Consider the following 18,202-nt stretch of genomic DNA (forward strand, 5'->3'; position numbering starts at 1 on the left):
GGTCCACGAGCGGTGCCGCGTGTCTCCTCCTCCCATTGGCTGAAAGTTACTGTGGGAAAGAAAGTTTGGGAAGTTTCACACGAGCCGTTCGCGTGCAGTCCCAGATATATATAGAGGCCGCCAGGGCCTGGGGATCACACAGGATCCGGAGCCCGTGCTGATAACAGCGGAATCCCCTATCTACCTCTCTCCTTGGTCCTGGAATAGCGCTACCGATCACCAAGTAGCCATAAGATATTATAATAAACGCTCAGCACTTGCTCAGTAGTTTTGTGAACGTCTCGAATAAAAGGGACATAAAACAGTTTTTTCGTGTGTGTGTGAAGGACTCCAAAAATAAAATTCTCTAGGGATTTAAAAAAAACAACAACAGAAAATGCCAGCTGATATAATGGAGAAAAATTCCTCGTCCCCGGTGGCTGCTACTCCAGCCAGTGTCAACACGACACCGGATAAACCAAAGACAGCATCTGAACACAGAAAGGTAAGGGCAGTACCTGTATCTCTCTGAAGCCCCAAGAAATTAAGCTGGGGTGGGCGGGGGGTCTTTTATCCCTTAAAACTCCCTTGGTGAAATGGCAGATCCCATGGGAACTAAGGACTTTTTATTTCTTTACAGTCATCAAAGCCTATTATGGAGAAAAGACGAAGAGCAAGAATAAATGAAAGTCTGAGCCAGCTGAAAACACTGATTTTGGATGCTCTTAAGAAAGATGTAAGTGGATAATGCTGCTTTTTTAGCTTTAATAAATGAAATACTATTTCTCGGGTACTACGTAAGAATGAAATCTTCTCACCGGCGGATCTTCCCCGCCAGCATTGCGTTCTTTGAGGCGGGAGGGCCGGTCCCCTTCAGTGGGGGTCTGGGGAGGTCGGCGCCATGGGAGGGACCCCCAGCACTCCGAGGCTGCCGGCGGGGGTCTCACTTGCCTTCCTTGCCTCCTCTTCTGTGCAGAGTTCGCGGCATTCCAAACTGGAGAAAGCAGACATTCTGGAAATGACAGTGAAGCACCTCCGGAACCTGCAGCGGGCACAGATGACGGGTGAGGGCGGCTTGCCGCATCCCCCTCTGCGGGCGTCCCTCTCACCGGGCGGTGATTTCTTCCAGACTTCCGCCCGTGGTTGTGAGAGGCATTCAGCTACATTTTACTGCCTTGGCTCACTCTTACGTTCCCACGGTCTGGGGCTTATTTATAGCCACAACTCCAAGTTGTTACTGTTCCGGAAAGGGAGGGAGAGTGGTTGCAGCGGCGAGGGCGGCGGGCGGCTTGGCAGCGGGGAAAGCGGGTGGGGGCCAAAGGGCTTAGAACTGTGGCGTTTTGAGCTGCGTAGAGCCTGGAGGTCTTGTGCTTTAGCAGTCCCTCCTCCCCCATTATAGAAGGGGAAATGAGGTTCGGATGGCCGGGAAGGGCATTACCCAAGGTCACATCGCACGCGCTGTGTGTGTGTGTGTGTGTGGGTGGTGGGGGGGGGGGGGGTAAGATCTAGGGCCGAGATCGGTTTAAATCCAGTGATTAAGAATGGAGAGAAGGAGCGTCTTGGCTTAAGTCGCCAAGCTAGTGTGGAGAAGTGGATGGTTTTACTAAACCCACCCACCCTGACTGGAGGCAGTTCTGCGGGCCCAGTGGTCAGGAAGGCAAGCCGCGGGGACCTCCCAGGGCGGAGGCGGTGGCCTCGGGGCCAGGGCCTTACGGTGACCTGTCTGTCTCCTTCTGGTCTGCAGCCGCGCTAAGCACAGACCCGAGCGTGCTGGGGAAGTACCGCGCGGGTTTCAGCGAGTGCATGAACGAGGTGACCCGCTTCCTGTCCACGTGCGAGGGCGTTAACACCGAGGTGCGCACCCGGCTGCTCGGCCACCTGGCCAACTGCATGACCCAGATCAACGCCATGACCTACCCCGGGCAGCCGCACCCGGTCTTGCAGGCGCCGCCCCCACCCCCACCAGGACCCGGCGGGCCGCAGCACGCGCCATTCGCGCCGCCGCCGCCACTGGTGCCCATCCCCGGGGGCGCGGCGCCCCCTCCCGGCGGCGCGCCCTGCAAGCTGGGCAGCCCGGCCGGAGAGGCAGCTAAGGTGTTCGGTGGCTTCCAGGTGGTGCCGGCTCCAGACGGCCAGTTCGCCTTCCTCATCCCCAACGGGGCCTTTGCTCACAGTGGCCCCGTCATCCCAGTTTACACCAGCAACAGCGGGACCACCGTGGGACCCAATGCAGTGTCGCCTTCCAGCGGACCTTCGCTCACGGCCGACTCCATGTGGAGGCCCTGGCGGAACTGAGGGGCTCAGGCCACCCCTCCCCTCAAACTCAACCTCTCTCTCTTCTCTCGGGACACTAAACAGGAACTTGGATGCTGGGAAAGAAGAGAACTTTTGTGATTAAGTGGTTACTTTGTTTTTTTAATTTCTAAAAAGTTACTTTTTTTTGTAGAGAGCTGTATTAAGTGACTGACCATGCACTATATTTGTATATATTTTATATGTTCATATTGGATTGCGCCTTTGTATTATAAAAGTTCAGATGACATTTCGTTTTTTACACGAGATTTCTTTTTTATGTGATGCCAAAGATGTTTGAAAATGCTCTTAAAATATCTTCCTTTTGGGAAGTTTATTTGAGAAAATATAATAAAAGAAAAAAGTGAAGGCTTTTATGTCTTAGAGCTGATTATTCAGAATATGTAAAAAAATAAAGGCACTTGGCAGAATTTGAATTACATGTAATCTGAGAATTCAGGAACTGGCTCTGTTGTTATTCAAAGAACATTTTTAAAAATCCATCAAACCTTTCACCATGAACTATATTCCATTTAATTTGCAAGAACCTATGCAATATGGCTTCTCTGATCAATTTGTGATAAATTCCTTAAAGAATTTCAAACAGTTAGTTATAGTTGGCTAGGCCATTCAGGGTACCTGCTCCTTCTGAGAAAGGTTGAACAGGACTGAATTCATGAAGTTAATGGATCTAGTACCATTGCCTGGGTCACTTTAAGGGAGGCTCCTGCAGCCCTTCCCCCCTGGGGTAGCTTACCAACATTCAAAGTAAAAACTCTTAACCAGTGCAGCCTCCAACCTTCAAGAGTTGGAAGTCTTCCTTTAATTAGTCAGCCCTTAGGTTCAGCTAGACATTCCCTCGCACCAGCATCCAAAAGTTTGAAATGCCTCTCTGCACCCTCTTCAAGCAAGCTGAGAAGGTCAACAGATTCCTTCTGCCAAGGGACAGCTAGTTAGACTCCCATGTGGAGCCCAAGTCCAGATGATTAACACCAGACATATGTTTTTGATAAGTTTCTGTGCTTGGCTCTAATAGAGAAAGCATGTGGGGGCCGAGCTGGCAGGCACACAGGCCATCTTCCCCCTTTTAATACAAACAGCAAGCGACCCCTTCGCTTGGTCATGCCCCATTTCCAGGCAAGATCTGGGCTCCAGATAGGAGCAAAAGGCTTGTCTCGGGTTTCAGCTCACATAACCCTCCTTAACAAGTCCTAACTCAAAGCGGACAGCTTTAAACTGTGCCAGGATCTGCAGGGAATTTCTTCCAAATCCCATCACAAAGGCTTGTCAGATTTTGTCAGATTTGGCCAGGTGTTTGACTGCATCCAGGTGTTGGGGAAATGAAAACCACGAGCCCTACGAGACCAGACACATCAGCGGCGCTGTGGGTCTGGCGGGCGCGCCCTCCTCCCGCACTGCAGGCCAGTCCTGCTCCTGGCCAGGCCCCTCCCGCCAGCCTCCTCTCACCACCACCCGCCCCCTTCCCCCGCCCTTCCTTTAGAAGGGCTTCTGGGAGGAGAAGGATGAGGCGGGAGAGATCAATCTTTGAAGCCTTCCTAACAAAGATAAAACCAACGATTTTCTGTCTTGTTTCAAAAGCTTTACCTCCTCCCCTGCCTTCTCTGGCCTTTCCCACAGGCCAGTGTGGAGAGCAGCAGCTCTATCAAAGGGATGATCTAGCAGACAGCGGTTCGTTTCCTATTCAGATACCTCCTATCCAACTTCAGACTCAGAGGAAGAGATTTAAAAGATACTTTTAAAAATTTGGCTTCTACTTGCTTCATTTCGTGTATGTGAAAAGGGCCCAATACACCCTACGCCCAAATAAATACTAGTACACACACACACACCCTTCTTCATCATAAATTTCCAAGATTTCCCTCTTGTTTAAACACAAACATAATAATAATTGCTCTATCAAGACTCCCAACCCAAGCTCCAATACTTCATTAGGTAAACTTGTCTTCTGGCCCCACTAGAAGTCCTTAACTGTCCTGGCAGGAACAATGGAGACATCAGTCCCATTTTTATAAAAGTACATTTGTGTTTTTAAAAATTCTACATTGTCTCCTCCCTCCCTTCCCCTCCCCTGCAATCTCTACACCAACTTTAAACTAAGTCTCTGTCTTTCCCTGTGCTAAAGGGAAACAACGGGGGGAAAGGTGAATTTTTATTAATATCAACAGTACATAGGTATCTTGGGGAGGGTAGTAATAATTTTTTTAAAAGAAGTAAACGTTTGTTCACTTGAAAATAAAAGTGGTATTTTCCCCTGAAATATGGGTTTAGATTACTAGATGAGGCATTTGTTTCTGTACAGTATGGACAAGGGGAGACCCTGGGCTCCGATGCCCGTTCTGCTACTAAACTCACTGTGTCACTTTGCACGAGTCACTTCCCTTCTCCGGGACAATTCTACACCCGTAACGTGAGTAGGTTTATTCCTAAGACTTTGCGCCGTCCTGCGCCCAGGCTGATTCTGGAGCAATCAGTGCGGGGAGGCGAAGCTTCAAAGACCACTTCAGTCTTGCCCCACCCTCACCAGGATCCCTCGGGCTTGCCTACTTACACCGCCTTGGGGCACCCCCAGCAGCCCTCCTCCCGCCCCCGGCGGCGCTGATGGCTCCAGGAGATAAGGCACAGCCCCCAGCTCCAGGTAGGGATGCGGGCCACGGGCCTGGGCCCCCCGCATTGGCCTCTCTCTGGAGACCCTCCCGGGCCCGGCCCTCTCGGACCCTGGCACCGGGAGCGGGAAAGCCCCTGAACTGGAAGGGGGGGGGGGTCTCTCCAGGTCAAGAAAGGAGCCTCCCCTAAATGGTGACTAAGCGCGACTCGGCGATGCGCACCCTCTCGCTCCCCCTTCCACCCCACGTGTTTCTGGAGTGGGGACCCAGGGGTTAAACTGGACCCCCTCGGCGTCACCGCCGTCCCGGGAAACCTGTCATTAAAGTCAATTAACTTTTCCCACACCCCTTGGCCGGTAACTACTCGCTGCTAGCTTCCTCCCCGGCTCCTAAGTGCAACCAGATGGGCGGCCGAGCTGCCCCCGCCGCGCGCCCGCCCGCCCGCCCGCCGGGGCGGCAGGGGGTTCCAGGGAGGCGGCCGGGGCCCGCGGCCGGGCGGGAGCAGGCCAGGGCGGCCACACCGGGCCAGCCCCGGCGGCCCTGCGGCCAAGGTGGTTTGCTTAGCAGGCCCGGCTGCTTTCTGGCAGGAAATGAATAGCTCCCAGATGAGCTCAGGCAACCTGAGAGGTCGTGAGAACGGCGCGAACCCCCGCCTGTGCAGCCGGCAGCCTGCCAGGCCGCGGGGGGAGCGGGCGGCGGCGGCGGCGGGAGGCCGGGAGGCCCGGCGGGCGGGCGGGCGGGCGGGCGGCGGCGGGGGAGGGAGGAGGGAGCCGCTGACACACGAGCCCGCGCCCGCTCCCGCTGACAGGCAGGCAGCCGCCCGCGCCCGGCCGCCTCCCCCGCTTCCCCCGCCCCGGGCCCCAGCGCCTCCCAAGCAGCAGGCCTTCGCCGCAGAAACGCGGCCGCCCGGCCCGCCGGGGCCTGGGGGTGGGGCCGCCTGCCAGTGTTTTTCCAGTTCTCCCGGTAGCTCCCGGCCGTGGTTAGCAGCCGGGAAACTGGGCCGAGGCCGGTGTCAGGGCACCGGAGGCCCTGGCGGCCTGCAGAGCCATGCCCAGCGGGAGGCCGGGCGGGGGCCGGGGCCGGCAGGGCGAGTGGGGGCTGGGCGGGGGCATCTCAGCCCACAGAGGCGTCCCCCAAAAAAGACAGTCACCAGGCGGCCACCCTGGACTCCTTAAGCAATCAGCCTCGTTTCCCAAAGCCCAGCACCTACTAAGTGCGCCGCAAAGCTACGGCCAGCGCAGGAGAGACCCGGCGGGTCCCGCGCGGCCCCTGCGCGCACAGCGCTCTCGGTTTAGCCAGAGATACGCACGCCAGTGACTCATCCCGGGCGTGGGGCGGTCAGTGCCAAAACCGAAGCTTGAACAAAGGGCATCTCAGCGCGGAGATTAATTCTGATTCGAGAGGACACCGGGTAAGGTTTGCAGAGAGTTGGCACTTGAAGTGGAGAGGTGGAAGATGAGTTCAGCAGGAAGAGAGAGGACTAGGGAGGTGAAGGAAAACGAAGGTAGGGCCAGTCTGGGGACATTTCAGGAAGTTCGCCCGTGGTTGTTACATTTCACTTTTCAAATACGTCCATTGGCTTAGAGGTAAAAAAAAAAAAAAAAAAAAAAAAAAAAAAAAAAAAAAAAAAAAAAAGGAGAGAGAGAGAGAAGGCTGCCTTGTCTGCATCAGTCCTGGCTTAGTGCAGTGTAGTCTGGGGGGGCGGAGGGGGGCATATAAAAGCGCATGATCTGGTTTTGGATGCTTAGGTTGTAAAACCAAGGCAAATTATTACTTCACTTCTCTGTGCCTCAGTTTTGTAACTCTGGGCCACATTTGGAACTTAGGGCTCTTCGGGTGGTCTTTCATAGGGTTGTGAGGATGAAATGGGTAAACGTTCATAAAGCATGAAGAATGGTGCTTGGCCCTAGCGGGTTTGGCTCAGTGGATAGAGAGCCGGCCTGCGGACCGAAGGGTCCCAGGTCCATTTCAGTAAAGGGTACATACCTCATTTGCAGGCTCCTCCCCTGGCTCCTCCCCACCAGGGCCCTGGTTGGGGCCCTTGCTCCATGTATTTCTTTCACATCGATATTTCTCTCTGTCTTTCCCTCTCTCTTCCACTCTCTCTAAAAATCAATGGAAAATTATCATCGGGTGAGGATTTTTTAAAAAAAATGGTGCTTGGGACATCAGTCCTCAATACATGTCAGCTGTGACGATTTTTAAGCAACCACGGTGAAGTTTGTTCGCCAAATAAGAAACCCAGTCCTGGCCTTTGCCCGGCGATTTCAGGATCGGCTTGTAATTGCACCAGGCCTCATATGAAAGGATCACTGCTTCTTCCTTGGTTTCTGAATTTCAAGTATTCACTCAATAATTACTGAGTCACACATTATGGGAATAAGGGAGAAGAAAGACAGAATCTCTGTAGCTATAAAGCTCACAGTCTGGTGGGAAGACAAACCAGTTAAAAAAAAAATTACTCTGTGTTAAATGCCATAAAGGAGTAGTGTGCATGGTGGTACAAAAGAAGGTCACAGGTCATGACAGGTAACTTCTTGGTCCTCCAAATTATGATGAATCTTTGTGAATTTTTGTGACCATATTCCTGGGACAGTAAAGAGTCAAATTCCACCTAAAAAAAGTTATTGTCAAATGGTTAATTTCTAGATTAATTATTTTACAATGCTAATATTTTCTGAGTCTGCATCATCACCTTGATGAGGTCAAGGAACTCGACCAGAACCACAAAATCCTGGTTTCAAATAGGCCACTCCCTGTGAGATGCTGAGCAATTCCCCATAAGTCACTGGGCTTCAGTTCCCTCACTGATAGGTGAGAAGGCTAGACCGGAAGTCCTTTTCAACTCCACAGTCAGTGTGATTCTCTTTGCTCAGCATGCTTCTCTGTGCCTGGTACAGTTTAACATGTGCTCTATGGCTATAAGAGCCTACATGGGGCATATTTCAAAACTTTCAACCAAGTCCTGGGGTGATTTTACAACCAAGTATTTATCTACAGTTAAAGATGTGAAAACAGACCTAAAGGATGGGCATTGTAATCCCACTGCTGTAAGGAAATAGGTCACACGTTAGATGCTTGGAGACCTGCCCTGTTAGTGACAACTATGCCCCCCATCCAAGGAGGCTGCATCTGATGGGATTTGCTCACAATGTCTGGTTATCTTACCTGGAAAACAGACTAGCAAGAGTTAAAAATATCATCACTTTCCCTCTTCACCCTAAAAAATGTCTTCCCACCCTGTCCATTTTCTCACTTCCTTTATTATTATTATTATTATTATTATTATTATTATTATTATTACTAGGGGCCCGGTGCACGAAATTCGTGCACTGGGTGTGTGTGGGGGGGGGAGTGTCCCTCAGCCCAGCCTGCCCCCTCTCACATACTGGGAGCCCTTAGGCGTTGACCCCCATCACCCTCCAATTGCAGGATCGGCCCCTTGCCCAGGCCTGACGCCTCTGTCAGAGGTGTCAGGCTTGGACAGGGGACCCCCATCTCCCCCCAATCACTGGCTCTGGCCCCCGCCCAGGCCTGAGGCCTCTGGCCCAGGAATCATGCCTGGGCAGGGGACCCCCATCTCCCTCTGATCGCTTGCTCCACCCCCTGCCCAAGCCTGACGCCTCTGACCCAGGCTTCAGGCCTGGGCAAGGGGACCATCATATCCCCCCAATCCCCGGCTCAGCCCCCTGCCCAGGCCTGATGCCTCGGCCAGAGGAGTTGACCCTCATCACCCTCCAATCACCAATCACCGGATCGGCCCCTTGACCAGGCCTGAGGCCTCCGGCAGAGGTGTCAGGCCTGGGCAGGGGACCCCCAGCTCCCCGCGGTTGTAGGCTCCGCCCCTGCCCAGGCCTAACGCCTCTGGCTGAGGCGTCCGGCTCGGGCAGCGGGGACCTGCAGCTGCAGCGGCCTCGCGATCGTGGGCTCCGCTTTAGGCCCAGGCAAGGGACCCCTAGCTCCCGGGACTGCCAGCTTCGACCGTGCCCAGCTCCCATTGCTGGCTCCACCCCTACTTCCTGCTATCACTGGCCAGGGCGGCAAAGGCGCCTGCCCCCCAGCTCTTAGCTCCCCCCTGGGTTTCCGATCACTGTCAGTGGCAGGGGGCTTCTTCCTGCTTTCCCTTTCGCCTCCCTGCATTGTGCCTACATATGCAAATTAACCGCCATCTTGTTGGCAGTTAACTGCCAATCTTAGTTGGCAGTTAATTTGCATATAGCCCTGATTAGCCAATGAAAAGGGTATCGTCATACGCCAATTACCATGTTTCTCTTTTATTAGTGTTGATTTTGCCCACTTCTTTTCTGAATGGAGAATGTGATTTGTTGGTTATCAGGACTCTTTCCACCAAGGAAACATATTTCCCCAACGGGCTAGAGTTTTTCCACTGGTACACTGCTGAATTAGTCTGGTTAGATAAGAATGTCAGTCTGAATTAGTGAAAACTCTGAATTTTAAATATTCAACAGGAAAAGCAGGAAACTTTGCAAATACTTGTAGTGGGTCTGAATTCACAGCTTACAAAGGCACTTGCTGTCGTAAAACTAACGCATTAAAGTCATGTAAAGAATGTATTCTCTCAATCAGGTGAAACGTGCCTCTTGCAATATCATTTATACTATAAATCTTTCTTTACAGTAAGAATAAGAGGAGCCATGATTGCAGTCCACGTAAATAATTTCCGTCTAAATTAATAATAAGGCATTACTGTTACTATTCTTTTTATGTCCAGATATATTTTCAGTGGTAATTTATATTTAGTCCAGCAGGGATCAATGCATTTCCCCCCTTAGAATTGCAAATATCACTTAATGATGGTGAAGTTAAAGAGCACTGTTTGTAACTTACTATTTTGTTATTCACTAATGTGATCTGTTTTTATGTTAAACTAACTTTGCTGGTTTAGTCATCAATGTGAGACCTGAAATTTATAAATCCAGTTTATAAAAATCTCCAGCCTAGAAAAATCCTATTGATACTGACAAACACCACCACCCATGACTTCATGTTTTCTGCCACACAGTTTCCCTCTTTCAGCTTTTCCCCTGAGCCATAAAATTTGTCCTTAAGGCATCAAAATGTAAAACAGGAATATTATTCCTTAACAGGGCAATGACAGGGCAAATGCCATGTAAAATCAGTTTCAGAAGCCACTGCCATATGTGACATTTCAGAGTAAAAGTAAGTGTAAAAGTGTTTAAGGCATTTCTTCATTTTAGTGAAGACCTAATAGATATTTAGGGTCAGGGGTGGGATACAAAACTTGTGGGAAGGCTTCCCACGCCCCAGATTTAGGAAGAACAAATACTTTTCAGCACACAAAGTTATTTTTTCCTGTCTTCTGCTCCATAATTAGGACCCATATAATTCTTTTTTTAAAAAAATATATTTTATTGATTTTTTACAGAGAGGAAGGGAGAGGGATAGAGAGTTAGAAACATCGATGAGAGAGAAACATCGATCAGCTGTCTCCTGCACACTCCCCACTGGGGATGTGCCTGCAACCAAGGTACATGCCCTTGACCGGAATCGCACCTGGGACCCTTGAGTTCACAGGCTGACGCTCTATCCACTGAGCCAAACCGGTTAGAGCCCATATAATTCTTTTCATACAAACAGAATCTTGCAGGAGACGATGGATATTTCCCTTAAAATTCTACAAAACAGAGTAATTGTGGAATTGGCCATTAATGCTTTGCAGGGGAGAACAAGTCTCTAAAGAACCCTGAAACCAAAGACTCATTGGTGTCATTTTTGTTTTCTTGTTTTGGAGTTTGGGAGAGGAGCAAAATGGGGAGGCCCAGATTGGAGGGGGAATATCCTATATAATAAAAGCCTAATATGCAAATCGACCAAACGGCAGAACTACCATACCAGTCAGTGGGGGGTGGGGCCAGCAAGTGGGTGGCGTCAGGCCAGCCAAGGCGGGTGCCAGTGGGCAGAGGGAGGGGATGGCGATGGAGGGTGAGGGTAGGGGGGTGGCTCACAACCAGTGGCGCTGGTGCCATCCCCCATTTGGCCCCCTGGTTGCCTCCTGCAGAGGGAGGCAAGACTGCAAACATCCCCCCAGGGCTCCCAGGCACCCCCCCACCCCCACCCCTGAGTGCACAAATTTTCGTGCACTGGGCCTCTAGTAATACATAATCATGTAGACAATTCTGAAACTACTTTTGTGTGATCTCTTTGAGATTTTATTTTAAGTTCAAAACAGAGAGTATGCATCCAAAGAAGAGACATTTTGAAACAGTTTGATGCTGGGAACAGTTCAAAAGAATAACTTAAAATGTTGTTCTTGCTTCAGATATTTGCACAGCTCCCATATCAAAGACCTAAGGCTATCATCATATTTACACACATACACTGGCTTAGAAATAGAAGTTGAGTTTCAAACAGTTGATTATGTTGAAATATAGCTAAACTGATATTGAGCTGAATTCAACTTAATTTTTAAAAAGCCAAGTTTTTTTTTGAATATACAACCTGTAGCCACAGGTCCAGATCTCAGCTCCGTACTTCCCCTAATTGGATGGGTCCCTCCTCAGACTTTCACTGGACTCCCTGGAAACTTGTTCTGTTTTAAATAAATGCCCCTCCAACTGCAGCCTCAGTATGAACCCCCTCATTGCCTGGTTCTGCCTTTCTTTTGAGCCTGCTGGATTGATGACTTCATTTTCCCACCTCAGGTGTGACTAAGGTGGGGAGCCCTTACAGGGGGATGGGTAATGTGGGTGCCTGGGCTCAGGAGTGGGGTACTATGAGCTGGGGTTTGCATCTGGACCTGGGAGCATGGGTACCATGGACCAGGGAGTGCACACTGGGCTGGGAGTGAGGACACATCTCTACCTCCCCATACCCACGCTAAAACAGGGCTTCTCCTTCCTCGAGTAAAACTCTGTCCTCCTGCCATTCTGATCCTTGTCATCTCCTGACATCTCCCCCTCAGCTTACCTTCACCCGGCTTCCTCCTGCGCTCCTTTCTCAGGGCCTGTGCTCTGGATCCATCCCTTCTCCTTCATCGGGGAGGTGGCCCACAGAACACCTGCTTTTAGTCCTGAATTTTCAACCTGCCTTACCTTTTTGCCTTGTTTCTTCAGCTTATAAACACATTTATTCCTCTACAATCTTTAAGAGTCAACTTCTCCAACCCTCTACTTCCCTCTCTACCTGCAACTTCTCTGCCCCTTTCTCACCAAGGCTCCGGAAACCTTGCTCAGAGCTGCACTGCCTCACTTGTCTCTCGCTGCCCCCCTCGAGGCCGGGGTTCTTTAACCCCATCTCTACTGGCATGCTCTGGCCAGGGCAACTCAGAGAACAGACCAGATGATTACTTTCCTGTCATTTCCTCTGTCAGCATGTGTAAGCTTTTGACCATGTGCAAACTCCATCCTTGCAATTCCTTCCTTCCTTAGCCCCTGTGGCATCTCCTTCTCCCGACTGCTTCCAACCTTTCTGATGACTTTTCAACATCCATCATGGATTCTTCCCCTCTACCCACTCCGTTAAGGTCACAGTCCCTGAAATTCTATCCACGTCCCTTTCCTCTTGTCACTCAGCCGCTCATGGCAGTGATTGGCGTCTTCATGATGAAGACCAGCAAAGCTGGTTTGTTCAACCCAGAATTCTCTCCTGAGCTTCATACCATGGACCCTGCTGCCCACAGGACATTTCCACGTGCAAGTCAGTGTGTTTCCAACTCAATTCATGGCCCCGGTTCCCGTCTCTATGAGGTACCCTTCCCCTGTTTCCCAGGTTCAACGTGTCCCTCTCAGCCCCATGACCTCTCCCATCCCCACATCTTACAGATCACCAGGAACCAGCAGGTTTCGCTGTCTTCTGAATCTCAACCCCCATCGTCATTGCCTTTGTTCAGGAGTTTCGAGTTTTTTGCCTTCACCTCCTCTAAATGGATCTCTTCACCTTCAGTCTTGCTTCCCTCCAATCCATCAGCTGTGACATATCCAATCATGTCTCTACGAGAAAACTTCCAAAGGCGTCCTATTATCTCCCAGACCTCCGTTCTCCCTCACCTCCCACCTTCCTGCCCTTCTCACCTCCAGGCAGCACCCCAGACCTCAGTGTGCCTGCTCGCCCCACCAGGGCTTCACTGAGACCAGCCTTCCGCCAAGTGCCTGGGGACTGTTCACACCGCACTTGGCCAGCCTGGGCGTTCTGGTTTGATGAGTGGACAGAAGACCCAGGAAAAGCCCTGACCGAGTCTTTTTCTCCCAACTACATCCCTTTGCAAAAGGCTGGGAAGATCTCTCTGTGAGTAAACACTGATTGGCCCCCAAAAGCTACCCAGAATTCCTTAGCAGTTTCCCAAGTACCCCAACAGCACCCAGCACAGAATTAGGCTGGGCGGGAGCACACGGGAACTGTCAGGGTGGCTGTGTTGAAGGAGAATGTGGGTGGGAGCTTGGTTTTTTCCCCTCTTCCCATTTTCCAAATACTCTGTAAAGTGGTTATGCTACTTTTCTAGCTGAAATGTTTATGTTTTTAAAAATGAGTTTTTGACAACAGCTTAGAGGAAAGAGTTCTCTTTTCTAAGTGCCAGCTATGCCAACACTCGGTACAGTCTGGCTCAGCATTTAATTATTATGTTCCTGAGTCCTGAGTGTCTTTGTTGGGTCTCTCGCCGCTAGCCTGGCACACAGAGGCAGTCTGATGCTTTCCTCTGCTGAGATCAGTCCAGGGCCTGCCTGGCACATTGGGCTGCTCAGAGACACTGCTGGGCTCCTTTGCTCATGCAGCAGATGGAGGGCAGCCCCAGGGCTTCAGCTGGTGGGCTTGGCCCTGCCTGACCACTCTCTTCACCAATCATGATGGCTAATGAATGTCTGCCAGTAAGTCTCTGAGTTCAGTTCTCTGGTGGATTAAGGTGGAGGCAAATTTGTTGCCGTTTCCCCAATAGAGAGGAAGAGGGTTTTTTCTCCCCCTTTTGATTCTGGTCTGGCCCTATGACTGTTTTAATGAATCAAAAGCAGCAAAGTTGCCCCTGTGCCACTTCCAGGCCTGAGCCTCAAGAAGAGCTGGCAGCCTCTGCCTTTGCACCCTGGGGGAGTCCTGAGCTGCCAAGTAAGAAGTCAGCTACACTGACGGAGAGACCTGGGGGTGGGAGGAGGGAGGGGCAACCACATCAAGAGGAAGAGAGAGAGAGGCCTCAAGAGTACATGGAGCAGCCAATTGGCGTGGCTCCGTGGTTGAGGGTAACCTATGAACCAGGAGGTCACGGTTTGATTCCAGGTCAGGGCATATGCCCAGGTTGCGGGCTCCATCCCCAGTTTGGGGGCATGCAGGAGGCAGCCAATCAATGATTCTCATCATTGATGTTTCTATCTCCCTCTCCCTTCCTCTCTGAAATCAATAAAAATATATATATTTTTAAAAACTACATGGAGAAAGGACCCACCATCGCAGCATGCCAGCTGAGCCTAACCCTCCAGCAGCACCACCAAGGCACCAGCACCAAATATGAGAGGGAACAACTTGATGTTGCAGCTGGTGGAGTCCCGAGATGACTGCTGCACAGCCAGTGGCATATGGAGCGGAAGAGCTGTCCAGCTGAGCCCAGTCAACCTGCAGAATGATGAGAAATAATTGCCTTATTTTTTAAGCCTATCAAACTGGCTTGCAAATAAAACCAGCACAACCTGTTGATAAGACAAACCTTAGCTTACTTTTTACTGTGGTAAGGGGAAAACAGCATGCGGCAAACTTCGTCAGTATCTCCAAGGAGGGAGATAAGGTCAGAACATATTGATAACTAGAAGCTTGGTTTAAGGCAGAGACATGATTAGAATTGGGCAAGAATCACCACATCACAATCCAAGATTGGTGGAAACAGCAAGGCAAGGGATTTTTACTGCAGCAATTCAAAGAATCTTACAGCACAATCTGTTGACGTTTCCCATTGAAGTGTTGATGAGAAGTTTCTTTAATGAACAATCAAACCATTTCCCTGGGCAGGAGACTCCTGAAGAAATAGTCATATTAATGAAGGCAGAGGAATATTAAAGTTCTGCTAATAAAGACAGAGAAAGAGCACAGAGTCCTGTTAAAATCAACAGTAAGATGTGGTTTATGTTCTCATGTCCAGGCCGAGTGTGGGGCTGGCTGATTTCGGTTCTCAAGCGCTAAGTTTGGGGATGGTTTGTTATACAGCAGTTAACCACTGAGACACTCCCCAAACCTTCCACTTCTCAACGTTTCTGTATTTCCCCATCTATTCATCAAATATTATACACCTGTCATGTGCCAAGCACAGGGCTAGGCACTGGAGATACAGAGGAGACAAAGACAGGGGCCCTGCTTTTTCAGAGCTTCAATTGTAGTCAGGAAGAGATAGACAGTAAAACATTAAACAAAAGCATGAACAAGGTAATTTCGATATGAATGAAGGGGTCTGAGGAAAATAAAATAGGGCAATGGAAGTCCTCCTGAGAAGATGCGCTGGGTGACCTGTGAATGGTGGAAGGCCCCAACAAGCCAAGCTCTCAGCAGAGAGCATTACAGGCTGGGGCACAGCCAGGGCAAAGCCCGTAAGGCAGGAAAGAGCACTTTCATGCCTGAAACATGCAGACCAGAGCAGGTGGGGCCCAGGATGAGGCCTGAATGGCTGGCAGAGGTCAGATCACATAGGGCCATGGTCATGGTGAGGAACTCAGACTTGAATCTAGGGCAATGGGAAGCCACTGGAGCAGCGCAGCCCACTAGAAGTCAAATGGGAGCAACATATGCAATTTTTAATTTTCTAGTAGCCACATTTTTTAAAGTAGTTATTAACTAGAATTAATTTTAATATTTTATTTACCAAATAAAATATATGTATCCAAAATATTATGTCAACATGTAACCCATATGTAACATTATCAATGGGATAGTTTACGTTCTTTTTCGGTGCTAAGTCTTTGGTTTATGTGCACATCTCCAATTCAGACGAACCACATTACAGTGCTCAGGAGCAGTAATGGCCAGAGCAGCATGGAGGGTCTAACAGTCACCATCCTCAGAGCTTTCATTTCTCTCTTCCCTCATACTGACCTGCCATCATTATCCAAGAGCTTGCATAATTCCATCTCAATACTGCCTCCTCTCTTCCATCATCTTTACCCCAGATCAAGTGTCTTCGATACTTGGTACGTCAGTTATTGCTACATCCTCTGATTTGGGCTTTCTGCCTTTGCTCTAACTCCACCAATCTCTCCCCACCAGGCTACTGATGAGCTCTGCTAAAGCGCAGCTTCCATCCTCTCCCTTCTCCCCTTCAAAATCTTCCATAGCTCCCTGCGCCCTGCAGTTCAAACTCCTTTGGAAGCCTTACGAGACCCCCCCCCAAATAGCCCCACCTGTCCTTTTAGCCTTCTTTCCCACGGCCCTCTTTAGGTAACACAGTTAAAACCCAGGTCCCAGCTTGGTCCACATCATTACGCTTGCCCCCAGTGACTCACAGAAGTTATGTTATTGCCCAAAATATCATTAAACACCATGGATTAATTATACTCAAACATTGGAAGCTTTCAGGATTTGTTTCTGCTTATTATTTTTCTTTAATAGTAATTTTCTTCTCTGTATAGTTTTTATTTTGTAAAGTGGTTTTTTTCTAGCTTTTACTTGATAGTTTTTATTTTATAAAGCTTTTTAAAATTTATTTTAAAAGCAATTCCAATGACCTGCAATGTTTGGATATGAGTTGCCTGCTTGTTGCTTGATTTGTTTGTTCTTGTCCTATAGCCAACTCTTAGCAAAAGTGAGGTATGGCAACTGTATGTAGACAAGCATCACACGTGTGTGTGTGTGTGTGTGTGTGTGTGTGTGTGTGTAAAATTTTAAGCTAAAATAGACTTAATTGTATTTTAAAAACCTATGACATCACTTGAAATTACAGGAAACACTATAGGATATAACAAGTCCAGGCTGGGAATCTCTAAAATCCTCCTTAACTTTGGTTATGACCTTGGGAGAGCATCTTAACCACCCTCTTTGAAGTGTGGTTGCAGGCCATTCCTCATGTTTTTCTTTTTTCCCTTGGTTGAAACTTGTAAGTAACGGAATATGTAATTTTTGCAGACCCCATTCCAAAAGAGCCATCAAGACAAAATTCACATGATGGCCACATGCCGGTGCATGTCACACAGCTGCTCTTGACTATTTATGGGTGTGAGATATTAACTCCAGAGCTAGGATGGAAGTGAAGGAAGTTATAACTTGCTATTGAAGGAAGCTTGTGCTTGCATCTCTGAAAACTAATATTAAAAGGCCAAGGGCTCATGAGCTTGTTCCAGCTGGAGTCCCCATTCCCTAGATCTTCTCTAGTAACTTGATTTGGCTTGATTTTAATTTGGTTTGGGAGCCTCCTTCAGTCCTTTGCAAACTTCCTGGTTGTTTAATAGGCACATTTTAAAGGCCCTCTCCTTGCCAGACCACCGGTCCAGGGCTCTACTGAGAAAACCTACAGACAAAGCTGTCAAACAAAATTAATTTTAAACTGTAATAAGGAATTGAATCATTTATTTGAGCAAAAAGTGCTCCAGTCGGGAAGACACAGATTCAGGTAGCAACCTAAATTGTGCCCCTGAGACAAAGGGGAGGCCACCTTTTATGGAGAAACTTCCTGCCCAGAGTTCCCATTTTGATCCATTTCATGCAAATGAGGTTTCCAAATTGTGTAGTTCTGATTGGTCCAGGCAGGTTGCAGTCTATTGGCTGGATGTAGCATGGCGACAGAAGGAGGAACTTCCCTACAGTGATGGGCTGAAACATCAGCATAGACAGACGGGATGGTGCAGGAGGTTAGAAGTTCAGTGTGTGGTTTCTCCTGGGGTGCAAGGTTCATGAGATTTACATTTTAGTTTCATTTAACCACAAGGAGTCTTGACAGGTAAATTCTTTCTCAGAGCTCATAAAACTCATGACGCCCCAGGCTGCCTAGAGTTTCGGTCTCCATCTCTTTCTATCCCCTACTAACATTAAACTCTTACTGAACACCTACTATGTGCTATCCTGTCGAGCAGCGGTTCTCAACCTGTGGGTCGCAACCCCTTTGGGGGTCGAACGATCCTTTCACAGGGGTTGCCTAAGACCATAGGAAAACACATATATAATTACATATTGTTTTGTGATTAATCACTATGCTTTAATTATATTCAATTTGTAACAATGAAATTGGGGGTCACCACAACATGAGGAACTGTATTAAAGGGTCGCGGCATTAGGAAGGTTGAGAACCACTGCTGTAGAGAGACAGATGAATGGGACACCCGCCTCTCAATCTCTGGAGCATTTAGATGTAAATAAAGATTTTGTTTGAA

The 18,202-nt window shown here is 49.2% G+C and overlaps 1 protein-coding gene across 1 annotated transcript; it reads left to right on the forward strand.

Annotated features, from left to right (window-relative positions):
- Nucleotides 1-140: 140 nt before the first annotated feature.
- Nucleotides 141-2,648, forward strand: HES1 (hes family bHLH transcription factor 1). Its single transcript, XM_059687423.1, has 4 exons — nt 141-484; nt 620-715; nt 956-1,043; nt 1,724-2,648. Exons 1-4 carry the CDS (start codon nt 377-379, stop codon nt 2,272-2,274), a joined length of 843 nt encoding a protein of 280 aa, XP_059543406.1. The 5' UTR covers nt 141-376; the 3' UTR covers nt 2,275-2,648.
- Nucleotides 2,649-18,202: the final 15,554 nt, after the last annotated feature.

This window comes from Myotis daubentonii, chromosome 3, assembly GCF_963259705.1.
Source record: "Myotis daubentonii chromosome 3, mMyoDau2.1, whole genome shotgun sequence".
Lineage (NCBI taxonomy): Eukaryota > Metazoa > Chordata > Mammalia > Chiroptera > Vespertilionidae > Myotis > Myotis daubentonii.

What these genes read in the sequence shown, in the direction of transcription:
- HES1 (XM_059687423.1), top strand. Translation starts at nt 377, where the DNA reads ATGCCAGCTGATATAATGGAGAAAAATTCCTCGTCCCCGGTGGCTGCT. An exon ending in CAGCATCTGAACACAGAAAG is followed by an intron (nt 485 to 619) that starts GTAAGGGCAGTA and finishes ATTTCTTTACAG; the next exon opens with TCATCAAAGCCTATTATGGA. An exon ending in TGGATGCTCTTAAGAAAGAT is followed by an intron (nt 716 to 955) that starts GTAAGTGGATAA and finishes TCTTCTGTGCAG; the next exon opens with AGTTCGCGGCATTCCAAACT.